Source organism: Mus musculus, chromosome 10, assembly GCF_000001635.26.
Source record: "Mus musculus strain C57BL/6J chromosome 10, GRCm38.p6 C57BL/6J".
In the NCBI taxonomy this organism is placed as follows: Eukaryota; Metazoa; Chordata; class Mammalia; order Rodentia; family Muridae; genus Mus; species Mus musculus.
The window spans coordinates 86,283,507-86,309,246 of NC_000076.6; the positions used below are offsets into that span (position 1 = coordinate 86,283,507).

General features: G+C 47.0%; 2 protein-coding genes across 13 annotated transcripts in view, besides 1 other annotated feature; one reads left to right on the top strand and one right to left on the bottom strand.

The window, feature by feature from the left end:
• The window catches only part of Syn3 (synapsin III), a 450,181-nt gene that overhangs the window by 234,761 nt on the left and 189,680 nt on the right, over nucleotides 1–25,740 (bottom strand). Inside the window, exon 7 of one of the 12 annotated variants that reach the window (XM_030245102.1) lies at nucleotides 1–11,145. This exon is cut by the window's left edge and continues 20,618 nt beyond it. The exons of 10 other annotated variants lie outside the window; for them this stretch is intronic. In XM_030245102.1, the coding sequence (XP_030100962.1) occupies nucleotides 11,122–11,145 (24 nt within the window). In that variant the 3' untranslated portion in view covers nucleotides 1–11,121. The remainder of the gene's footprint in view (nucleotides 11,146–25,740) is intronic. One more of the 12 variants, NM_001164495.1, reaches the window with a different exon arrangement.
• Nucleotides 10,721–13,911: an enhancer, noted in NCBI's record as "VISTA enhancer mm52". NCBI's record gives its function as "enhancer in: other[5/8]" and the evidence as "EXISTENCE:transgenic organism evidence [ECO:0001131][PMID:17130149]".
• The window catches only part of Timp3 (tissue inhibitor of metalloproteinase 3), a 49,094-nt gene continuing 40,259 nt past the window's right edge, over nucleotides 16,906–25,740 (top strand). The window contains exon 1 of the mRNA NM_011595.2: nucleotides 16,906–17,468. Coding sequence (NP_035725.1) covers nucleotides 17,348–17,468 — 121 coding nt within the window. The 5' untranslated portion in view covers nucleotides 16,906–17,347. The remainder of the gene's footprint in view (nucleotides 17,469–25,740) is intronic.

The following is a 25,740-nucleotide window of genomic DNA, read 5'->3' on the forward strand; positions in this document are numbered from 1 at the left end:
AAAGGTTAAATCTACCTTCCACCCAAAAAAAATCTCAGCAGTTCGCACTTCCCAGTGTTTCTACCACTGACCAGGACACAGCTATTCTCATTTTCAACTTTCTAGACCAGGGGTTATGGGTCAAGAAGGTCTGTGATGTAACGACAAATCTTTCTTATTTTTAAACTTTATCTTGTCTGAGTATGATTATGTGTATGACCGTTCATGTATGTATGTGTCGGGGTACACATGTGTGTATACCTGCATGTGGAGACCAGAGCATATCGTTAGGTGTTATTCTTTAAAGGCTGTTCCTTTTCTTTGTGTCAAGGTGTCTCATGATCTGGAACTCTTCAAGTAGGCTGGGATGGCTGGCCAGCAAGTTCTGGGAATCCACCTGACTCTGTATCTCAGTGCTGAGGGCACAAGCTCTCACCACCATGCTTCTCTCTCTCTCTCTCTCTCGTTTTTTTTTACCTTCACATGGATTCTAGGGACTGAATTCGGCTTCTTGTGTTTGTGCAGAAAATATTTTACTCACTGAATGATCTTGCAGTCTGGGCTCCACATTTTTCAATCTTCTGCTTCCATAAATACACAATGTTGAATGATATGTCTCTGGAAGCCTGTCCTGGTATTTTTCTGGTGGGCTATCATCTCTATGGTTTGTGTTTAACAACATTCCAACTAGGAAATCACATCAGAAAGCAAGCAAAGGGTTACAATGGACTCTTTAAGAAAATTTAGTCTAGCTCATTAAAGGCAAATGATACACACACACACACAAAAAAACCCTCAGGTCTTTCTCTATCTACAACAAGAACATGCTAACAATATCTTCCTTTAGTAAACAGAACATGCCAGCATGTAGGGATACTGCTTGTTCCTTGAGTCACTCATTCTATAGGTATTTCTTGAGCATCTAGTACCTGGCAGGTTGTGGGAGGCCTCGGGGTTCCAGTGAGGACTCAGACACACACAGCTTCTGTGTCTATGTGGCTAGACAATGAGGCTGACGTTAATCAGATGATTATCTGATGCATGTAACGTGTGATGTCATGCTGAAGGCTTGAGATGCAGTGTTGGTGTGGTGGTTTGAATATGTTTAGTCCACGGAGAGAGACTATTAGGAAGTGTGGCCTTGTTGGAGGAATTGTGTCACTGCGGGGGTGGGGGTGTGGACTTTGAGATTCTCCTCTTAGCTACCTGGAAGATAGTCTCTTTTGGCTGCAGCTGAATCAAGATACAAAACTCTTAACTCCTTCTCCAGCACCATGTCTGCCCAGATGCTGCCATCTTCCTGCCTTGATGATAATGAATTAAACCTCTACAACTGTAAGCCAGCCCTAATTAAATGTTGTCCCTTATAAGTTGCCTTGGTCATGGTGTCTCTTCACAGCAATAAAGCCCAGATGAAGACAATTGGCTTATAACAGCAGTTTCTACCTAGAACCTGAGGTCAGGGACTGTTGCCCTGGAGAAGGGCACTGGCCAAGCACTGGTGACTCAGACATGGACCTAACACATAGAAACACCCCTGGTTATCCTTCTCCATGTAGGCATGAAGTCAGTTGCTGCCTCGTTTAAGCTTTGCTGCAACTCTCTGGTGGTGACATCCTTAGGTATTCTTCACAGAGAAGGACAACAACTTGCCTAAGACCACAGAGTTGGCTCTTGGCCCTGCTGGAACTCAAATCCTGGTCCATGTGATTCTAGATTCATGCTTTTCCTAAAGCCATTTATTACCCCCCTCCCCAGCAGATACATGAGCATCTGCCATAGCTTGGATGCCAAATGTCTCCCACATGCCATAGGCCCAGTGTCCAAGGTGGGACTACTGGAAGGTGTTGCATGTCAGCATTCCTTCTAGGCTCTGCCCCGCAGTTACAGCCAGGTGTGCCTGACTCACTATAAAAGGGGATGATTGCCCCCTCCTCTCTTATCCTCTTATTCTCTAACTTTATTGTCTCAACCCTTTTCTTCTCTCCCCTTCCTTCTCCTTCTCCCCATCCCTGCTCTCCCCCCCCCCTTCCCAACTCTCCCTTCCATGCCCTAAATAAACCCCATTCTATACCAAACCCTGTCCTATGCTGGTATCTTAGGGGGAGGGAATGCCTCAGCATTGTCCCCCAGAGATGCCCCTCCAACCTCACCCTACTGTGCCCCTACCAACATAACCCTGACTCTTTCTTTCTTTTTATAAAACAAACACTGCAGCCTTTGAGAAGCTGAAGACTTACGGGAGGTGCTTAGTTCATTGGTGGGTGCTGGCTTATGATTGCAGTTGCATCCGTTCTATATCCCCACTGTTGACATCACCAGTAACCCAACGCAATGCAGCTACCCAATCTTGGCCTGGAAACTTCTTCTTTATAACGTTCTATGCCTTGGGTATTTTGTTATAGTACTGACTGCTGTGATAGGGACCTGAGACCCTCTTGTATCTGATCTTACCTCTATGCTGTTACCTGTAGCCATTCTTTATCTATAACTATTTTACTCTTTCATACCATAGATGATACAGGCTGGCTAAATACCCATGCCCCATACTTCAGTGGAATAACATGGCAGAAACTGTGCCGGAAGGAGCTGGGACAAAGAGCTTCTCTCAAACAAGCTAAGAAAACTGTTTCCCTTCAGACACTCCTCCCCACACCCACTCCCAAGTAGGACACAGCAAAATGACATCCTGAGCTGAGCCTCCAAGTCTTCTACCTTGAACTCTGTTTTCTTTTACCCACCTGCCAATTTACACATTAAGCAGCTATCAGCTCCCTGCTGTGGGATGCCATATCTAGTGTATGCCTCCCTGAGAGGCAATTTCTCCAGTCTCCAGTAGCCCTACAGAGAGCAGGGGAGAAAATTTAATAGGCGCTTCAGAAGTCAGTGCCACTGAGTTAATAGGGGAGCCTATCAGACAACCCCCATGCTGAATAGAACAGCACTCAATCAGGCATGAATACCAAAACACCTCTGAGTAGTGCATTGTTGGCTTTTCTGATTTCCTCTTCCCATCTCTGCAGTCTCTGGTATTTTCCACCTAAGTGTTAGTAGAGATTTCTTGGCTACAAACTCCTTAAATTGGTGTCCCCATCTCCACCCTTGGAAGTCTTGCCACAGAGAGATTTGAAATGGGAGGGATCACACCTGAACCTCAAATAGTCACTGTTCTGTTACTGGCTACGGGCCTGGTGGTTATAGTGACGTTGCCTATTTGGAATCTTGGCTCCGTGTCCCAGCCGTGTGTCCTTGCGCAAGCCGAAACAACCTTGGACAAGGTACTTAGCTTCCTGTACTTTGTTTCTTTAGTCTTAAAATGGAGGTGATCACATCAACCTCACCATAAGGCTCTGATTATCCTCAGTAGGGGAGAGAGAAAAGAGAGTAAGTGTAGCGTAAGTGCTTAGTGGTACTTAGAGCTGAGCACATGGAGAGTCAGGTTGTTGCTGTTATGGTATGTATATCTGTCTGTCTGCCTCTGTTCATTTTTTTTTGTCATCACCTCATTTGACTTCCTACTTTCTCCTCTTCTTCTCTTCTATATAAAATTTTTATTTATTTATTTTTATAAGCAATTAGCCTTTGGACAATCCAATGGGATTCTTGAAAAATCAATGATCTAACTCCTGATCATCCTCCATACCTAGATCCATAGACTGAGGGAAGCCAGCTCCAGATGGGAGCTTAAGACACAAAACCCAAGTCATCAACCCGTGCAGGTCATTGTAGCTCACAATTTTCCCTACGGCTTTGTACCAGCAAGCACACTGGCTGGGAAAAATTTCCTGACTCTGTCATCTTTCCTTGTTTCCCCACTGTGTTAGCATGGCACTTTACACAGGTTATTCTATAGATAGATAGATAGATAGATAGATAGATAGATAGATAGATAGATAGATGAACAAACAAACAAATAAATCCTTGTGTGACTGATCAAGTAGTACATAAAAATCCAGATCCTGACGGTGGAATGATTGGCTCTCATGGAGCCTGCCTCCAATGAGCTGTGTGGCCATAGGCACATTCCCTAACCTCTCTGGGTTTTAGATTCTTCACCCACAAGTTAGGAAGGGCAGATGTGCTCATTTCACAGGGTGGGGTAGAGACTTACAGGACATTATCAGTGTCTAGTTCATAGTATGCATTATCACATATCAGTTTTTATTATCACTGTTGGTTGAACCAAGGCTATGGTATAATCGTTATTCAATGCTCATCCTTCTTGTTCCCTGATGGTTTCCTTTCTCTGGGGCCTGCCTGGGATTCCTGGGTAGAGAGGAGTCACGTTCTGTGTGGATCTGCAGCAACAGACGCTTGCCTCCCCCTTTCTCTTCATTCCACTACAGAACGGTTGTCCCTGTCAGCAGTACAAATGAATGGGCTCCACACCTCACAGTGACACATTTCTCCCCTTCCACCATCTCAGACAGCTGACTTTTCCTCCTGCAAAATTGTTTCTGAAGGAAGAATTTTATGTCGTGAAGAAAAACAGACAGAACTTAAAGCCTTTTCATGTCAACAGAAGAAAGCTGGCTTCCCTGTGTCTATGGGTCTGCACTCTGAAGGATGGTCCTGTTTTCTTTCCTCCATCCTCTGAGAAGCCATAGGAGTCTCCCAAAGTCAGCGGGACTGGACACTTCGTCAGTTAGCAGGTCTGGGAATGAAAGATCCACAGAAAGAGGTGCCCTGTCTCAGCTCTCAACAGAGGCTCACCCTAACCTGGAATACTTGTTCTTCAGTTTCCCTCCTGTATTTGGGGTCCCTCAGATGACCACTAAGGTCTGGTTTGTCCTTCACTTCTCTTACGTTGCCTGGTTGTTTCTCCCAGGTGTGGATGATGTGGTATGGGGCCTGCACACAGGGAAAACCAGAGACAGCAGCCTTGTGGCATCCTGGCAGAGAAGCAGAGACAACCGGGCTGAGGTGAGCAGAACATACTTGTCTTATAATCTGGGCAGTGGCTTCTAGATCCCTGTGGACAAAATCCTGGGGCATGGGCCCAGAGCTCCCAAGGTTTCCGGAATATCTGGGAGTCTGAAATTTTCTGAGCCTCTGTCAAAAAACAATGCTGTGCTCAAACCAAATCAAGCCCTAAGGCTGTTAGTTAATTCAAACAAACAAACAAACAAATCATCTGGTCTAAAGAGCTGAAGAGGTCCACCACAGCAAGTACTTACATCAACTCCCTGAACTCCATGGCTGCCAGAGCTGTTCTCATTCTAATTACTCCTTCTAGAGAGTGAGCCCTTGGAACCCCCATGACTCTTGCTGTTGGCATTCATGTTCTGTCATTCCCCTTTCCTGAGTATGGCAGAGGTTGTGGCATAAATAGAACATGGCCAGAGATACAAGATATACCTGGTTACGTGAACATGACTGCATCACCATCTCAGGAGACTTTCTTTCATGCCGTTGTTGAGGAAAGAACTTGTCACACGGTGAAGCTGCCTACACAGAGACTCGTGTGGCAAGAAACCATCGAGGCATGCCACACCACAACCAAGGAGAAACTAGATGTCTTAGTTACTTTTTTATTGTTGTGATCAAACACCATGACTAAGGCAATTTCGAAAAGAAAGCTTTTGGTTTGTCTTATGACTTCACAGGGTTGAGTCCATGACAGAAAGAGAAGGAACAGCTGAGAGATCACATCTTGATTCACAACCACGAGGCAGACAGAATCATAGGAACCCATTGAAGCCTCAAAGCCTATCCTTCAGTGACATACCTTCTCCAAGAAGGCCACACCCCCTAGTCCTTCCCAAATAGTTCCCCCAGCTGGGGACCAAATATTCAACATATATGAGCATGTGGGGACCATTCTCATTCAAACCACCACACTGAGGAACTCAACGTTGTCAACAATCACATGAGTAAAGAAACAGATCCTTCCTCCTTGGAGTTCCAGAGGAAATGGGGGCCTTGGGTACCATCTTGGTTTTAGTCCTTGTAGAAGACCCAGTGAAGCCATGTTTGGACCTCTGAGAAATCAGGGGATAAAATACAATGTTATAAACCACAAAGTTACTGACACATTGTCACAGAGCAACACAGAACTAATCACAATTGGGACTTGCCTCTTACCTACCACCTTTTGGAACTCTACAATACATAGGTGACCTGTGTGAGACCCAAGTCCTTCAGTAGTAAAAGCAAATCATAGCATGGTGTGGAGGTGTGTCCTTAAAATAACAGTAATGATTTCCCTCTTGGCGTAAGAGAAGAAATGCATTCGGATGTTCTGCTCACACAAACATGGGTCCTGTAAAAACCCACAGCAAGTGTGAGCGTTAAGAAGACCTGCTGATAATGCCTTGGATTTGGAATCCTCCTGCCTCAGCCTCAGGACTAGCTGGTAATACAGACATGGGCCACTAGGCCTGGGTTCATCTGACTATTTTTTTAAATCAAATATTGTATGGGTTCTTACTATAGGGTATGATATACAGGTAGCATCGGGGGAAAAAACAACAAAGTTTGAACATCCTTAGTACTCTTAGGTGTCATCATTTATCATTAGACTTTCAGAAAGTGTGTGTGGCCCTTGGTGACCTCCCTTCCCTGGATAATACACATGGGGATCTGTCTATGGAAAAGAGAGAGATGTGGATACAAATCATGATCACTTTCACTTCCTCTCCCCCCACCCCGTCTCCACAAGCCAAATGCCAGCACCTTTACCCTGCCAAGGGACAGGCATCACAGGATCGCCAGGCCCCCCACGAGTTGGCTTCAGTTCCAGGCCTCTGAGCCGCCTTTAAGTTGCTGTAAAAATGCAAAGTATTCCAGCGATTTTAATTACTGGGAGTTGCATAAGCCAGAAACCAGTTTATTCAAAGGAACAGGAGATCAAAAAAAAAAAAAATGTCTTCACCATGCCTCTAGGCTCTCCCCTCCTTCTCCTGCCACCAGCCTCCAATCACGGGCCTCAAAAACACCTCAGGTATGTGCAGTTCTTCTAGGGTGTGTTGATATGACATTAAATTCTTTTTTTTTTTTTAAGTAAATACTTGAAGCAGAAGCAGTTCCCCGCACCTTCAAGCAGTTTGGAAAGTTACTGGTCATGCTTCTCTGGGCAGGCTAAGGACTTCATTGGCCTCCATATAGCACATGGAGAGAGTGTAGCTATAAAGCTGAGATCAGTGGGCAAGGAGGGTCTCCTTGGATACCACAGCAGGGGAGGCTTTCAGCTCCTGAGGTATGAACAGGACCTCACTATAAGATTCTTACGTAAGGAATGAACCCCAATCATAACATCCTAGCAATTCTCCAGTGTGGAAAAGAAATGTTTACAGTGCTAGAGAGTGGTTAGGGAATCCTCTGCTTTCCAATCCGGATTCTCCAGTAACTTCTCAACAATGTGTCATCTAAACCTAAGCCCAGCTTGCTGAGAACCTGCTGTGTGCCCTGCATCGGGATAAGTGCTCAGAACTGAAAACCTCAGTTAGCCCAAGCCATTGCCACACTTGATAAAGATGGGCAGAGCATTATTGGTTGAATATGAAATGCCCTCCACAGGCTTGCATATTTGGACGTTTGGTCCCCAGCAGGGAGCACTGTTGCCTCCAACAGGTTGTGTAACCTCTGAGACATGGGGCCTCAGTGAATCACTGCAGGGGACCCAGCAAGTGATATCTGATCACAGCTTTGCTCCGTGCTCTCTGCTTCCTAATCCTCCAAGATATAACAAGCCACACCACACGCTACATCACTGTAGAGAAAGCACCTCCAGACAACAAACCTCTGCCAGGATAGACCCATATTCCATGAAATCCAGGGCTAAAACAAATCTTTCCTCACTTAAACTGCTTCTGTCACATATGTGGTGAGGAGAGAAGTAATTAGTACAACCAAAGAGTGACAGTCAAAGCAGACTGTGATAAGTTTCAAGTTGGGTTATCCTGAATGGATGGCATTCGGCTCAGGAAGGAGACAGTGCTTGATGACAACCCTGACTGTATAATAATGTTGACAGTGGCTACTCAATGGTGCCAAGTTGGTGCCAAGCATTCTACCACATCCCTTCAATGTCTCAATTCATTTACTTGCGACAACTCTAAAGTAGGGATTAACGCTATCCCATATTACAGACAAGGACACTGAGGTACGAGGAGGTAAAGTTATTTATCCAGGGTGTTGCAGTTAGGAAATAATAATAGTGAACCTGTAAATACTTAACAAGTGGCTCTCCTAGACAAGAAGTCCTGATTTGTTGGGTTGGCCAATTTCCATGGTGTAAATATTCTAAATTACACTGTGATGTCACTCACTACAGAGTGAGAACGATCCACAACGTCAGAGCATTATGTAATGTCACCACCACGCAGACAAAAGTCAGTGGGAATAACCTCTAGAATATTGACCTTGAGATGGTAAAAACACACAGACATTTGACTCAGGATTCTATTCCTTTTTAACTTTAAGATGGTGGGGAAATTATGTGCACTCAGTTGGAACCAACCTCCAGATCTCTCACTTTTCATCATTTCCTGAGCTACTGACACTCACTATAAACCTTTCCTGATATTCTGGACAGTGGCAATGAGCACAAACCCCAGCAGGTCCCCTTCAAAACAGTGAGCCAGAGACACTTGCAGCATGTCTGTGGCTTGGCTCCAATGTTTAGCTGGTCAAGTATATTACAGGCTGTTGAGATCATGATATTTTAAGCCAATGGTAGCCGGGCATGTGAGTTTACTTGGATATATCCTCATTTTAAGTTGAGGAGTATATATGATTAGGAAATGATGAAGTTTGATGTTAATTTGCATTGCTTTAAATAAAGTTAACTTAATTGTTGACTTTTGCAATTACAATTTTAATCATGACCATGTTTTACAAGTAACTCTGAGAACTCTGGGAAAATATAGCAATGGATTCTACTGAGCCACTATCAGCCAGCTCAGGTACACCCCAGGGACCTTAGGGCCCATTCTTCAGTATTCCAATAAACCAGAGGTGGCCAGATGAAAGGAGGAAAAACAATTATAGCAAGAAAGAGTCTGAAAGAAGACCTAGCAGATGGATATGAAGGAAAGAGAAACAATATTTAGTTGTCTGCAAGATGTCTTCCTTAAGCCCCAGTTTCCTTGATTATAAGGCAGACATACAGTGGTGGGGAGATGCTTGTTGCTGTGCAAGCTTAAGTACCTGAAGTCACAGCTCTAGCAGGGGTCTAAAAAAGGTGGTGTGGCAATGCCCGTAATCTCAGTGCTGGGAAAACAGAGACATGCAGATCTCTTCTCTGCAGCTCACTGGCTGGTCAGCCTACTCGAATCAGGGAGCTCCAGGTTCAAGGAGAGCCACTGTCTCAAAAAATAAGTTGAAGAGGGAAAGAGGAAGATAAATCTTGTTAACCTTGGATCGCCTCACTGTGTGCAACACACATACTTTCTCTCACGTAAAATGTCTATTATTTAGGGTTGGAAGACTGAGGGAGACGTCAAAGCACAAACCCTTTGTAGAAGTTTATAACTAGTACTGCCTCATGTCTACACATACTTTGTGAATGGCCTCTTGGGCAATTTTTTGTCATCAAGGATATCTTCACAGACATTGCTCTTAAACACAAGGCCCACTGGCCAAGTTCAAAGATCTGTCTATCTATCTATCTATCTATCTATCTATCTATCTATCTATCTATCTGGCAAGAACGGGTTGTACTAGAAGCTTCAGTTTCATAAGGTTTGTTCTATCAAAAGTACCTGAAAACAATAGACTAGTAGAAAAACCAATGAATTGCAATCTTTCTGGGGCCAAAAAAAAAAAAAAAAAAAAAAAAAAGAGTCTAGGGGAAGATGAAGGCATGACTAATCTTAAACAAAGAATTGAGAAGACCAAAGAGACCACAGTAGGTGTTGTGAGCTCAGCCATCATCACCATCCAGCGAGACTGGCTTTTGACAGTGGACACAGCTTCCATCAGAAAGAAAATTCAAAGGCAGCTGAGATGACTTACAGAGTAAACGTGCTTGACACAAAGCCTGACAACCTGAGTTTGACATCCAGAACCCATGTGTTGGAAAGAGAGACCCAACTCTCACCAGTCCTCTGACCACCACTCAGGCACACAGGTATACACACGCAATCAATTTTTAAAACATGTAGTTGAGAAGAGAAAATTTCAAGGTGTTTTCCCTAGAAGTTCCTCTTGGGATGTCCTCAATCCATGTTCTAATTTCACACCCACCAACTCAAAGTGTTCTGGTGAGGAGGTATAGGACTCTTCCACTATCAGAATATAATAAGGTATGCCATGAACATGTGTTGCCTGCCTACTTCTTAATCATTTGTCTCACAGAAGCAAGGACAGTGGCACTGTGGCTGGCTGGCTGGCTTGCTGGCTTGCTGGCCCTTTTGAGTTGGGTGTACCCATGAGACTGTTCACCTCTGGGAATCTCTCTGAGAACTCAAGTTCAATGAGTTAGGTCCTAGAGCCTCTCATGGTGGATTAGCAATGGGGATATTGACATACACTGGATCTTTCCCCCCCAGTTCATTGTTTAGTCTCTTTCTTCAGTATTTTCTAAGTGTCTACTGTGTGCAGGTACTGCACTGGCACACAGAGAAGCACCCAGGTTTGCTTGGGTCTACAGACATTTAGACCACTAGGGGCGCAGAGCATAAGAGGTGCCCAGATGGACAGCTGAAAGGGAATGTTCTCTGAAGGGAGTCAGAGAACATTCCAAAGCTGGTGGTCCTAATTGATTCCTGGCAGATGGGAGTGGAGGAGGGAGGGCAGGGGGCATAAAATGGGGCAAGATGGGACTGAGGTAACAGAGGTTTAGGTGGCACTAAGGGTGGGTCTGCTGCTGGGTAATAGTCACGTGATGTTCTATAGGAGTGGTGTCACCTCCAGTTGCAGCTCAGGGTGCTGTTGAGAAGAGGCAGATCAGAGAGGATCTTGTACATCTTCGGAGTTTAAGACTTTGTTCAGAGAGCCACAGAATATGAATAGATCTGTGAGACGACGATGGGCAGCAAGAGAAGAGCCGGACAGAGAAGGAGAAAAGGACTGGGGCCGCAGGGCCAGTTATGGCGCTGTTGGCACGGTCTGGGGAGATTCTCCAGGTTGGATTCAGGGTGGGAAAGACTTGTAGAGATGTCCAGTTCAAGGCTCTCTAGGACACGGTGGCAGGTGATGTCATCGGAGGGAATGAGTAAAATGCTGGAAGCGACAGGAGGAAGAAGACAGTGATTTCAGGGCAGGTGAAGTCTGCTTATGTCATAGGACTTGCAAGTAAGACTGTCACAGGAGGATGGACAGGGACGGTCAGGAAGCCAGCGGGGACACTGTGGCCTTGTGCATCTTATTTCAGTGCACACAGCACACTAGTCAGTCAAGGCCAGGAGAGAAGCTGGGATCAGGCAAGGTGAGAGCAGAGGCTAAAGGGGAAAAAAGCAAGGATCCAAGCCCAGAAACCTGAATTGCTGGAGGTCTGCCACTGAGGCTGAAGGTACCTGTCAGGAGCTAGAAAGTGACAGGCCGGAGGCAGAGGAACTTCCACAGCCAGGTATCAAGGAGGCGGCGATGCCCTTTGGACAGTGCAGCACAGGACAAGCCAGTTCCAGTTGTGTCAGGCTTCACCAAGGCAGGCTCAAAGCACCTTTGCAGAAACATGATCCCCAGCCCAGTGTGGTGGGCAGGAGCCTGACCACAAGTCCACCCTCTTCTTTCCCTGAGCCCCAGCAGGGCTGGTTGGCCAAGACAACCCTGTGTGGAGCTGAGTCTGATACCTTCAGAAAAGCCACAGCAGGGGCCGGGGTGGGGGTGGGGGCGAGGGTGGGGGTGGGGCTAAGTCCTCATTGTTAAAGGCAAAGTGCAGTAACCCCAGAGGCATAAGGAACACATTAAACTAGGCTTGTGGGGGAAGTTTTGGTCCCTGCACTTCATATTATCCTTTGCAGAAATAATTGACTGCCTGAACATACAGCCATTAAAAGAAAACCAAGAATTGGAATATTTAACTCGACTTCCCATTTCCCACCACCCCAGAAAACACAGAACACAAAATGTCTCTACCACACACATGTGTTTTCTGGCTTAAAATTCCTGGGAATAGCTGTCTATGGAAAGAAATACTAAAACCCCAGCATTCACGTGAACACAGGCAGAGACCTTACAGAGGGGTCTTCGCTTCCCTGGCAGGGCTGGGGGTGGGGGAGATGGGGGAGAGACGCCCTACGAAGATTTTACTGCCATGAAATTGGTTCCAGATGGAAGCCAGGAAAGGTGTTTACTCTCTGCTGGTACCAGGCACAGAGTGAACCTTAAGCTCCCACCTTCTTAGGCTCCTAAATGCCCCGTGTTGGGCAGCGACTCTGCTGAGGGTCTGGCTAGGGCTCCTGGTGATGGGCGGACCAGGCTGTCCGTTGCTTGGAAAAGGCTATTTTGAATATAATGACTTTCACATGTACTGTGGGTTTGGGGAGAAGCGCTGTGGTTAGGGTCTAGAGCGGGAAGGGAGGGAAGCCGAGGTACTTCCTTATGTGACAGTAGTCCTGACCTAGGCTTGTCAGCACCTTCTCCGGGTTGAACTTCCAGAGCCCCACTTGGAACAGTGGGACTCTGCCATCTTATGCTGTGTTCTCAGACCTCCATGTGGCCCCCAAATTAGTGATTCACAAGTGTGTCGCTTCCCAAATGAGCCTCTCTCCCTGACTGACATGCAGCCGGTCCAGGGGTGGAGGAGCTCAGGCAGCTGCAGACCCAGACGGGATGTTGACTGAGAACTTTGTGGCCGTCAGACGGGAAGGGATCGTTTCACCCACTCAAGGCACCCGCACCCCGTTGTCTGGCGTGGATATGTCCCTTTCTGGGCCTGCGAGACCAGCAGGCTGAAGGCTCAGGGAATTGGTGTTTTCTGGCTTACGGCGCCCCCTAGCCTTAGCCAGAGGGATAGGCTCGGTGAGTCCCTCTGAGGAGCTGCTGCCTGTCAAGCTCAACTTTGAGCCTCGGGACTAGTGTGGACTTCTGGGTCCCTGCAGCCATTAGTGAACTGAATCTTGCTGCCAATGCTCTATCCTCAATGGGCTTACACTTCAGGAAGAGAAACAGGTAGATGAGCAACCATATCAGAGTCAGCTACACGCAAAAAAGAACCCAACTAAGGTGCTGTGGGGAATCCGCTTGAAGGGGATGGAAAAGGGTCAAGCTAAGGAGGTAATATCTAAATTGAGACTGGAACGGTGTGCAAGGGTCCACTAAGTTTTGAACACAAAAGACACAGCTCTGGACCCTTTAATGCTTCCAATCCAAAAGAGAACAGAAAGATGGACTGGTAACACCAAGAGGCTCCACCAGAAACAAGACCCCAAGTCTCTCCTGTACCTTTATCAACACAGTCTGCACAGCCGTCTTTTATTTTAAGCCTGTGTCTAGGAAGACAGAGTAGTGTGGGAGTGTAGGAAATGCTGAGAGTGAGGTGGGTGGGCATGCTGGTTTGAGGTCAAACCTGCTCACACAGTGAGTTTTATCTTCCTTCACGTCCATTCACCTCAACTTTGAGAATTTCCCATGGAGTAGTAGACTTACTATTATTGTTGTTATTATTATCAACACCAAGGGACATCTTGCAGGGAATCATAAAGTCTAATCTTTTATCCAATAAACATGGAAACTGATGCATGAAGTGACTTGTCCACTGGATTGGAAGTATGACTGACTGTTCAGCAGCCATGTCTATCACAGGTCTCAGGTGTGGATATGTTTCCTTTCCATCCTAGCCTGCTTTTCCTCTCCAGAAAGGAGGTATTCACACATCTATTTGTAAAACGTGCTTGGCATGTTTTCAAAAGGTATCATGTAATAAGGTAGAAAGGGAAACAGGCAGTAACCTCTGAGTTACACAAAACTATACAACGCTGGTCAGCTCAGAGGATCTGTTAGTGTAGACAAGAACCCTTAGGCAGTACAGATAGCTCTCCACAGGCCAGCTATGGGACTTGGAAATACATTTATTCCATGCCCTGGCCTGGAAGACAGCCCTGTGGATGTGATGCAGATAGAAGCTAAGGAATCAGGGTTCACAACATGAACTTGGCTCTGCCTCCAGCTGAGTGTGGGACACTGGGTAAATTCTTTCTTCTGAACATTATTTTTCTCATGTTGAATATGAAGTTCAACAGTCTCGGAGCAACTTTGTATCTTCTTCAGATGCCTGAGAAAATACCCCCTACAGGTCTACCCTCTGAATTTTGATACATAGGAAGTGAACATGCTCTTAACGTCTCTAGAAAAGTTCCAACAGAGGGACTAGGTGAGCCAGTTAGGTTTGAGGACAAGCCAGGTGTTGGTTGAAGCCTCTTCAGCTCGCCCAGTGTCATAAATTTGTCATTGTTCTCAGCCACCAGAAGAGATAAGCAAAGCTGGTATCCCCATTCTTACCCAAGCTCCAGGCCCATTCAATCTTGCTCACTAAATAGACTAGCAGAAGCAATCCTTACACACTATTAGCCCAGTGAACAACCTAATGTCCAGATGGGTGGCTTCAAGGCACACCTGCTGGAAGGACCTACATGAGGACTCAGGGAGCCCCGTCATCTTGTTCCTAGGATCATGACTACGCTGACCTTGCAGAGGTGAGCAGAGACGAGCAGTTCAGCTTAGGCAGAAGAGAAAACTCCTGACCAGAATGCTGTAGGTATCTCCTGAGGCCCTCAAATTCTGAGTGAGTCCGTGCTGAAGAATCAAGGGAGAAACAAATCCAAATCAGCAGCTTTCAGGATGGAAAATAATCAGAAGACACCCAGGCTTTGCTAAGGAAGTAGCCCCCAGAACAAGACACACTTCAGACGTCCTCTCTTAGGACATCTGCTCTGTGACACGTAGCGCAAAGTAGCTGCCTGGCGATTGTCTTGCATTCCAGAAAGGCTTTCTCTTGGAGGAAAAACAAAGGGCACTTTGGACAAAATGGTCTTGCAATAGGAAAGCAGAGAAGAGAGGCCTCTAGCCTGTAAGATGTTAAACCAAAGGGATTTGTCTGTAAACCCTTCTAAAGTCTTCCACATGACTGGCACGGTGCAAGGTTCAGTGAATCTCTCAGATTCCACCAAGTATGTCCTCATTCAACCTAGTTCCTCAGAGTGGCCCCATTAGTGCCCATGGCTCGGGCCTCAAGTGACTGACTGCCGGCTACTATCTACACTCAAGTTTCTTGGGACTTTCCTATGGCTAAAAAAGCAATGCTGCAAATAGCTGATACTCGGCCTCAGCGTGTCAGGAAAGGAAACCATATAACTATATTCCTGGAGCCGGGGCTAGAAGAGTAGTGAGAAGGCCAGAGCACCCTGAAACAGAATTAAGGAGGGGAGGGGCTTCAGAGCTGAGTGGGGCTAAGACAGAAAGATGTGGGAGCTAAGATCTCTTCTGTATAGCTGTAATACTTGGGTGGAGGCTTCTTGGAAGCATTTGGGAGGCTGAGGCAGGGGCATCGAGAGTTCAAGGTCATCCTGGACTACTTAATGATACTCTGTCTCAAAATAACCACAGCATCAACACACAACAACCACAACAAGGGCAGTTAAGTCAGAAATAATGTTACCATGTTGCCTTCTGCTTCTGCCATAAAAGTTTCTTCTCTTGGGGATAACCCAAGGGAGTCCCTTGGATTTTCCTCATTTGTTACAAGTTTACAGCATTCTGCAGCTAAAACACAGGTCTCCTTCAAAACCAGGTAGGAGAGAGGGGAGAGAGATTACTCTAAAAGAGTACTATCGGTCAAAGGGATGCTGAGTCAGGGATGTACATCCCTTTTGGTAAGAAGAGCCAGCTAGAGAGTGTGGTGGGAGCATCCCTTTCTGGGCCTGCTTCTTCAGCTGGAAGGTACACAGGACACCTGTTCTCACTTTCCCCAACTAGAAGGAATATGTGAACACAACGAGATGGAGTATGGAATCCTGCTTTTAAAAAGAGAGCATAGGCCAGGTATGACGCTGCACATCTGTAACTCTAACAGAAGCCTGACTCAGGAAGATCTTGAGTTCAAGGTCAGCCTGGGCTACATAGTAAGACTATGTCTCAAAAAACAGCATGAGCACACACACACACACACACACCCCAATTAAGATGTTATTTAAAATGGGTTGGTAATAATGTTACCAATATTGCTCTATAGGTGGTTTTCTCTAAGAACTGGTTTTATTCCACGTACTGATTGCTTTACCTCAAATGTTCCTTGCAGAAGGAAGGATTGCTGTCTGCCACCAGGGAGACCAGCTATCATACTCCCCCTTTCCCTATATTCTTTCCTTCAAAGAAGACCCAGGCCTTTGTGATTGATGTTCTTCTGGCATGATGTCACATCTTTTACTGTCCCACAGAAAACAACGCCCTCTTAGTCATTCTAACCTAGGTCTCCAACTATTCTAGTTTCCTCATCATACTAGCACAATCGCCCTGGTTGCAAGGGCTTGCTTGACGTCCAGAACAGGGTCTGTTGAATAATTCCACAGATCCATTTACCCCCAATGGCAATTACCACAGCCATCCCACAAAGGCAGAGGTGTGTGTGTGTGTGTGTGTGTGTGTGTGTGTGTGTGTGTGTGTGTTGGGGGTGGGAGGTGAGGGAAGCTGATGTCCAGCGGTTTCCTCTTACTCCCTGCTCTCTCTAGGAAAGATAAGAAGGTGAAAATTTCTTTGAGGCTTCCTTCTTGACTTTTTCCAGGAGGCGTGATCAAGGACTTCAGGGTGCGGGCCACCTGGGGCCCTTGGAAGAGATTATGCAGGAAGGCTGGGTGGCTGGGACTGAATCCTTGTTTAGGTCCAAGGCTCATAGAGAGGCGGTGGGCGTAGGGCGAAGGGGCCGTGGGACGCCGCTGTAGCGCACACCGGCCCAGGACGCGCCCAGCCCACCCACTCGCGTGCCCACAACTGCATTATTCCCTATAAGGATCTGAACGGTCCGGGCCGGCTCCGCCCTGTCGCCCCGCGCCCCCCGGCCCCGCCCCCTTTTTGGAGGGCCGATGAGGTAATGCGGCGCTGCCATTGGTCGGAGGGGGCGGACCCCGAGCTCCCGAGGGGCTGGGTCCCCTCGCGCCCCTATATCACTCTGCAGCCCTGGACTCTCGCTCACAGTGGGCAGCGGGCAGCCGCCAGCGCCAAGAATCTTCTTCTCCCGCTTCTCCGCTTCCCGATCCTTCTCCGGGAGGCCACTCGTTGGCTCCGCGGACTCGTGTTCCAGCGACCCTTGGCCACTTAGTCCTGTCCCGCCGGGCTACTTGGAAGGCACTTCCCCGGAGCTCATCGTTGCCCACCGTGCACAGTGCCCGGTTAAACCCAGCGAGTGAGCTCGGACTGTAGCATCAGCGCTAGCGCTCGGCAACTTTGAAGAAAAGAGCGGCAGTCCCCGCAGCGGACCACAACAGCTACCATGACTCCCTGGCTTGGGCTTGTCGTGCTCCTGAGCTGCTGGAGCCTTGGGCACTGGGGCGCGGAAGCGTGCACATGCTCTCCCAGCCATCCCCAGGATGCCTTCTGCAACTCCGACATCGGTAAGTGCTCCGGAAGACTCAGTTTCCCTGGGCGGGGACTCTGTGTGGGGAGATGCCCTGCAGAGGGAACCCAACCAGTGGCCTAGTGGTCTCTGGCGGGCGAGCGTGAACGAGGTCCTGCTTGATATCTAGAAAAATTTCCCCATTGCCTTGAAGGGAAAAGAGCTGGAGAAGGAGGGTGAGAGATTCTGAAAAGTTGGAACGCTAACTGAAGTTCTGGGACCTCGACGACACTTTACAAGTTGTAGTCTGTGCGGGTGGAGTTGCGAGAGAGAAAACTCCTAGCTTCAAAGATTGCTTATCTCCCGCGCCCTTGAACTTCATTCTTTTCCTTGAGAAACTCAGCCTAGCTGCAGGCTCTCCCGGCAAGTGCTAATGGAGCTTCTTGCCTGCCAAGTTTGGGTGGCTGGAAAAGGGGGGAGGGGGAGATGAAAAAAAAACGGGGAGGGGGGGGGCGGAAACTGTGGGATTGCCCTCCTCCCTGGGAGAACTGCATCAGAGTGTTGATAGCTGGCCTGAGGTGACTGTGGGGGAATCACTTATCATAGAGCTGTGAAAATTCACAGGAAGATATATTTTTTCTTCCCCCGGAATGTTTGTGAGGAGGGAGAGAGTGAGTATCATCGGAGAAAGCAGATTTGTCACCAAAAGAGCAAAGCTGCCAAAGGTCTCATCGCTTGTGGTGATGGTCTCAAAGAGACTGTGCTGATTAGAGGGACTTGATAAGAAGTAGAACCCACTATCCAGAGGAGTGTTGGGGACATTAGTGTTTGGAGGGCTCCAGGGGAAGTGGAAGCTGGCTACTCTCTTCTCCAGCTCCTTAAAGCTCTCAGGTCCAATGTGTGTTTGCTGGGCAGGGGTGGGACAAGAGGCTGCCCTTAGCCAGTGTGGAGTCAGTAAAGAATGGAGTGTGTGTGTTTTAAGTATGGTCATAAAGGAGATGGAAAATTTCCACTGGGTCTTGAGTGAGGGATTCTACTCTGCAAGTGTGTTGTGTTGAGAGGGGGGCGGGGGGAGGGGTGGTGACCTGGCAGGAAAGAAAACCAAGGTTGGAGAGGCACTGCTGGTGGGTCGGCCTAGGGGGAAATCTGGGAGGTGGTTTTGGTGGTCAGGTCAGTCCACTTGGCAGCCCAGGGTGTTTGTGTGACCCTGCAGTCACCCTTCTTGAAGGTTTCCTGGGACCCAGAGACACCCACCCTTCTCTGTCCCTGGGGGAGAACCCCTGGCTTTATGGAGTGCTTGCAAGCATCCTTTTTTGGATTGCTGGAGGGCTGGGAAAGTTTTCTCCCTTCTCTCATTAGGGCCCCCACCCAGATTCCTCTTAGTCTTTCCTCCCAGTAGCCGATGACTTTCTCTACTAGTTCCTGCTGTCTGCTTTTGCTCAGCCTAGAGCCTGGTGCTGGCCTGTGAGCTAGCAGGTGGAGGAATCTGGGTGTGCAGTCTATGGTCCAAGCTCTTTTCAGCTTCACAGTGGGTCGAGGCGTGTTCAGTTTGGTTTGGTAGTGTGAGTAGGGAGAGAGGGTTCTCATCTCTAACCTAGAGATTAGAGGTTTCGGCCTTGACAACATGAGCGTGTTCCCAGTGGGCACTCCTGGGGTCCTACTGTGGGTCAGACTGACAAAGTTTCTTGTAATTTCTATGGGTTTATTCAAGAAACAGCTTTTTTTTTTCCTTCCTCTTAATATGCTTCCTAGAACAAAGTCAAATTACCAAGAAATATGCCAAACCCAGAACAGAGAGAGAGAGAGAGAGAGAGAGAGAGAGAGAGAGAGAGAGAGAGAGAGATCCTTGCTCTGGCAGGGATCCAGGCTCACTAACCCTCAGTTTGGTGCACTGCACAAGAGATGAGATAATGCTTTTAAAAATGGGAGGTGTGGGTGTGGGCCTGCTGGCTTGTTGACCTGCTGCCGCCTGACAGCAGCAGGCACCCTGCCTGTTGCCACCAGTAGATGGCTCCCAACTGTCCTCGGGAAACTGGAGCTCGGAAAGTGTGCTCAAGCCCGTCTGCCTCCTTCCTCTTCCAGAACCTTCAAGCATTCTCACTCTGGCCAGATGCCATGCTGCCAGGCAAGGGCACAGCATGCCTAGCTGGGCCCCTGGTAAGCCCCCATCACCACACCAAAATGGCCTTCCCTCTCCCTGTTTCTTTATCCACGGGTGTCTCTTTTCTCTTTTTTTTCTCCAAAACCCATGGGACTGGCACAACCTTCTGGATGAGGAGGAGTTAAAAGGTGTTTCTATGGCAACTGCAGGCCCTGTACCCTATTAAAGTGTTTAGAAGAATAAACTACACAGACGCTTATCAGATACACTGTGGGGCAAAGAAAGAGACTTGGCAGCAGTCGCCTCACCTGGGGCCTTCTCCTTCCAGTCCTTGCTCCTCCTTCAAAACCTTGACTGAAGAAGCAGCGGGGAGGGCACTGGGAATGAAAGAGGCAGGCTTGGCCAGGCAGACTTTGTTCTGGCCACCTTAGTTCAGGAAGGATGGGAAATGTTCAGAGCATTCTGAAAACTGGAGTGGGGTGGTGTGTGTGTGTGTGTGTGTGTGTGTGTGTGTGTGTGTGTGTGTGTGTGTGTGTGTGTGTGGTTTTGGCAGAGGTGGGAGTAGTAGAGAAAACCCCCTTCTCTCTGTCTCCATTCACAAGGAGTAATTAGGCAGTGGCATTGGTGGGAGTGGAGAGGTGTCAGCCCTGGGTCTGGGAGGAGCAGCTGACAACCTTGGAGAATAGCCCTGATATCATTGAGTTGTTTTGACAGGGACCACTGCCAGGGGCGTGTTCCTTCAGCATCAGATCTGAAGTGGTTTTAGCAAAGAAGCCATTTGTAGACAAACGTGACCTATGCCCTCTCACTCCTACAGGCAGACAGACACAAAGAAAATGAAATTATGGAACTTTGGAGAATTGACAACCACCTAGTGGGGATGGTGGTGTGCGTGTACGTGCATGTGTGCATGTCCATGTGTACCAATGCTAATAGTATCTCGAGAATCCTGGCCAGAGGAAGACTGCTGTTAGGCAAGAGGAAAGAAGGGACGGATGCATTCAGACTTGCATGGGTGTGCAAGCATGTTAGAGGTACTATCTTAACTCCCCAGCAACCTTAAGTGGTATTGCACCCATTTCTCAGATGGGAAATACTGAGGCTGAATGAGATCATGCAAGGCCACCCAGTAGTGGCCAGGCATGCATTCAGTCTTCATGATGAGACCTTTCACTAACCTCTGACATCTTGCACTGACTTCTGACATCCTAAGGCAGGCACCTGCACCTGGAATCCAAATGAAAGGGACAGATGGCATTTTCATCTAGATTAGAAAAGCTTTCCTCCAACCTTTGAAGGCAGCTAAAGGGGCCAGCAGTTTTAATTAAGTATCCTGTTTACGGAGGAAGAATTGATTATAGTTTTATAACGGAACAACATTAAAAAAAAAAAAAGGAAATTCCCTATGTTCTTTAGCTACTAAAACCAGAAAAGACTCTCAAAATTATTAGGTCAGAGTGAAACTAATTGTGTGTCACTAAGACCAGCGAACAGCAAGGCTGATAGAATCCAAACTTGCAGGATGACTGTAGGAGACAGGATTCCCAGGGGATCCACCTGCCAGTGCTGAGTGGGAGGTGGATGAGTGGAGCATGAGGCAGGAAGGAAGTCTGCAGACTGGGGTCCTCGTGGGTGTAGAAGGTGCCCCTCTGACTGATCTGTCCCTTTCCCAGTCCCCTGACAGACAAGACTAGAACAGGGCTGGGAAGTGGCTTTGCTGGCACAGCAGGAGCCATTGAGCTCAGCTGCTGACTGGCACATTCCAACAGGTTCATTAATGAAAAACAAAAACCATTCCAGTCCCCTTTGGCTTTTAACACTTTAGCCTGTGCTATGTGGACACGAAGGCCCCTTCTAACCACTTTTGTCACATTCAGCTCTTGGGTGGTCTCTAGAGGCCATGTGGGATGGTGGAAGAGCCCTGGACAGGGCACAGCTGGGCTCAGATCCTCCCCCCTCCCCAACCCCAGCATCTTGTTGGCTTTGTGTTTAGGCTTTTATTGGGTCCTTTCAGCCTTTACTCTCCTCGTGATGAAAGGACACAGTAATTTGTACTTTCAGACCTTTTTTTATTCATGCCTTTAAGCTTAAAGTTTTACAGTGATGTGTTATTTTATGTTTATGTATCATTTATCCTATCTATCTACCTACCTATCTATCTATCTATCTATCTATCTATCTATCTATCTATCTATCTATCTATCCATCCATCCATCCATCCACCCACCCATCCACCCATCCATTTATACATGTACCTCCCTATCTCTTCATCTACCCACCTCTACAAAATCAAAGAAAGAGCAAGTCGCTTTGGATCGCTGCTTCAATCAATACTACTTCTTTCTATTCTCCATCTGCATCCTTACATCATTATCCGAGGAACATTCCCAGAAGTTTTGCTTCATTAGAAAGTTGTAAAGTTAGAAGACTGAATACTGGAGTGACCTTGGTGTCGTTTCTGTTCAATCATGTATACCAGGGAGTGATATACATATACATGTGGGTAATTGTAGTCTTGCTCTCCTTAGTATTCCATGGGATGATAATTTTTTTAAAACCCAATGCTGAGTTTTAAGATAGAATGATTACTGTGTGCTAGGCATCATTCCAAATAATTAATATGCATTAGTTCATTCAAGTCTCTCAACAGTCCTACGAGGCAGATGTACTATTATCATCTTCACTGAAAAAAGCTGCAGCTCAGAAAAATTCAGTAAGTTGTTCAGTGCTATACCTGGTAAGTAGCAGAGACTAGTATTTACACCCATGTATCCCACCTCTCTGGTGTCTCCAGCTAGACTATATAACATTTATAGTGCTATATGTGGTGATATTACTATGACAATATAATATTCATTTAGATCTACCATCACTTTATTTAGATATCTCCTATTTATGGATAGCTATGCTTCTAACAACTTTCACCTTCCTAAGAGTGCTAGAACACATGGTCACTATATTATCTTTTGCTGCTGTGCGTGGAGAAGCCTCTATGGCAAGCGTACATTTGGAAGTATTGGTGGGAAGGAAGGACACTGTATTTTCAGCTTTGCTGCAGTCCACCGCCAGAGCTGCATGTTGACTCTGTCCTTTTTAGGTTTGCAATCAGAGGATGGGAGATGGAGGCAATAGCACAGTGTTGTGCTGCAGATACATTCAGGCTTCTCTCAAATGGAAAACAATTTTAGACATTTCCTTGGTATTCTGACGACTTCTGCTTTTGGTCAGCCTTTTTATCTTTTTGAAAGGGAACAAAATTAAGGCCACTTAGGCCAAGTTAATGGGATCACTTTCATACCAAGAGAAGGTCTTAAGTGGTAGGACAGCCACAGCTCTTGACTTGTGGCTGGGCTACTTTAGTTAGAGATGGCTGTAGGCTTTTGCTTTTATAATACGTAGGGCGCTTTTCATTACTGGAAACTTGTTTGGACTTTGGTTTTTGCATGAACTCAGGTTCAAAAGTGCATGTGTGAAACTGGGACATAGGCTTTTGTGCCCCTAGTTGGGCTCAGGGTGACAGCAAGAAGACTGATGCCTTTGTTCCTTCCTGCAGTGATTGCTCATCTGGATAGTGCTTGGATGGAAAAATAAAATGGCTGCAAGGACGGCGGTAAATAGCTGAGACAGAGTGGGCCTGGCAGAGAAAGACTCTGGGGTCTTGACATTAGGAAACCTGCTTTAAGAAATGATCCCACCATCCTGACTAGAAGTCTTCAGTGGGTTAATGGGGTAAAGTTATAATAAAATGGCTTTTGTAAGGACTGATAATGGGCCCTGCCCATCTCTTCATTGGTCTTTCCTGCTTTCCTGGTGATCCTGTTTTCTGCCGGCTCTTGACCCATGCATGCTAGGTCCTCCCATCATACATCCTCATGAACTTCTCATTTTCTGGGTCTCACTTGGTCCTGTTTTCTGCTATCTGTAGGACACCATTTCTACTAAAAGTCAACTCCTCTGAAATTCCATGAGGCCTGCCCAGAGGGCATCATCCCAAAGCCAGAACCACAAGCCTGCTGAGGCACCTGTTTTGTTCTCTGCTTATGTGATAATTCTAGCCCCACCATACAGTGGAACAAACACAACAGCATCTTCCTAATCAGACCTATCATTGAGGTTGCAATTACTATCACAACGGCCATGGGCTGAGCTCCTCACTTGTGTAAAGATGAGGCATTCCTTCTCATGTGCTACCCACTCAGTAGCCTCAGGTTGAAAAAGGAAAACTTCCTGCCTAACATCAGACAAGAAACAGCCCAGCCTGAAGCTATATCGCCAAAGACTGTGTTCAGGATCATTCTCTCCTGTAGATTTAGGGTCTCTTCTCCTGGAGACTAAGAAACGCAGCTCTCTAGAACAGGGAAGGTCCTCCTTCTTTTGCAACAATGTGCAACTTTGGCACATTGGTCTCTGACTCACACTGTTGGAACGCTCTGGGGCCATTCCCTTTGACAGCCTCTCTGGTCCCTGCTGTCCTCAATTTCATTATAGTGTTAGTTATTTGGAGTTCTTAATGGAACCAAGCCACACGAAAAATCCATGATTTCTAGCCTAGATCTCTATCTTCACCCTTATTGAATCCATCCTTCTTGATACTGAAAAATATTTTAAAATCCACTTCTCCATCAGTGGATATTGCTTCACAGCTTCATGTGTGGAGTATCTATTCCCAGTCCTATAAACAAACAGTTTAAAACAGAAAATTGCCACAATGCTAGCAGGTTCAAGTTGGACATATTGGCTGCCATGCTAATTGATTGCAGCCCAAAGGACGCTTGGGACTCTCCTGAGCCTACTGAAGTGTTAGAAGAGTGTATAGATCTCTAAGTAAGGTCATGGACCTTGTCACTTCGCTGACATTATACCTGATGTGTCCAGGACTAGTGGAGAAGCAAGAAGTTCCTGGGTCCCATTGTGTTGGATACCCTTTGAGGATGTGGCCTGGGTGTAGCAGGTTGAAACACCATCAGCATAATAGACTAAGCTTGGGTCTAGCTAATTAGCATATAGCAGGAGGCCACAAGATGTCTCCGAACTGTGGTGGGACCAATGGGTCTTTGGCTCATTTACTTAATGAAGTGTGTCTGGAGATGCAGAGGGGCCTGGAGAAGTCTTCTGTGCGACTGAGACAGCCTGGCTGCCACCAAAGGAGTAGTCTCCACTGCACAGCACTGCCCGACATGCAGGTCTGATTTAATGTCACATATTTCTTATCACCTACCCGTGTCATTCACATCTGGGACACTAGGGACTTCCAGTAGTACTAGGTCTGTGCCACCTGGCAGAAGAAAGGGTGAAGGAGAAGAAAATGGTTTGGCTTCAGAGAGCCACGGTAAAGTTCAGCCAGTGACTAATAGCTCTGGGATGATGGGATGAGGGGGTGAAGGTGTGGGGATTCAGGGCAAGGGTAGAGAGGGGGAGCCTTGAGCAGAGCAAGCTCTAGAAGCACAGATCTTCAACATCACAAGGTAGTTAGTCTCTTCACCCCAACTTCTGCACAGCTTCTGTCCTCCCAGGAATGCTTGTCCCAGGCAGGCAACCTGGCTACCTGAAGAGAAGTCTGTTGGATTCGGATATCAGGTCCTTGTGAGACCCAGGCTAGGGCAAGGGGAAGTGACAAGGGGGAAAGTGTGATGGTAAGGTTTCATGAGCTAAGCTGCTTGGCTAAGTATGCACATTAAAAAAAAAAGCAGGGTGGTGGGAGGGTCACTGTTCCCACTTGATGGCTATCAATACTGATACGGTATGTGTGGTTGGGTAGCTATCAATACTGATATTGGTGGTATGGCTGGGTAGCTTCACTGTAGAGTAGATCCCATGCCTTCTGAAGACCAAGTCCAGTGGTATTCATGGATTAGGGGTTGCCCTTCCCCATTTAGACTCTTCTAAGCACATTTCCTTCTGATAGGTGGAAAGAAGTGGAGATACTAGAGTAGCTGAAGGGAGTGTTCTAGAAGCTGGTGATATTAAACTTGGATAACAAATCAGTTCCTCCTGTCTCCACCCAGCTTGGGACTAGAGAGCCCGTGCTTCCTGTGTGTTGATGTGACGAGATCACTGGTCTCCAGTTATGAGATCTGAGGTCTGCCTCAAGTTTATCATCTGACTCTGGAATTACCTTGGTGGTATGATCCTCCCCAGGAATTGATCTCTCATCTGGACAAGTGAAGGACTGACTGTGTGTGTCTACTCTTTTGTGCATGGATGTTACTTATTACGATGGGTCAGTATT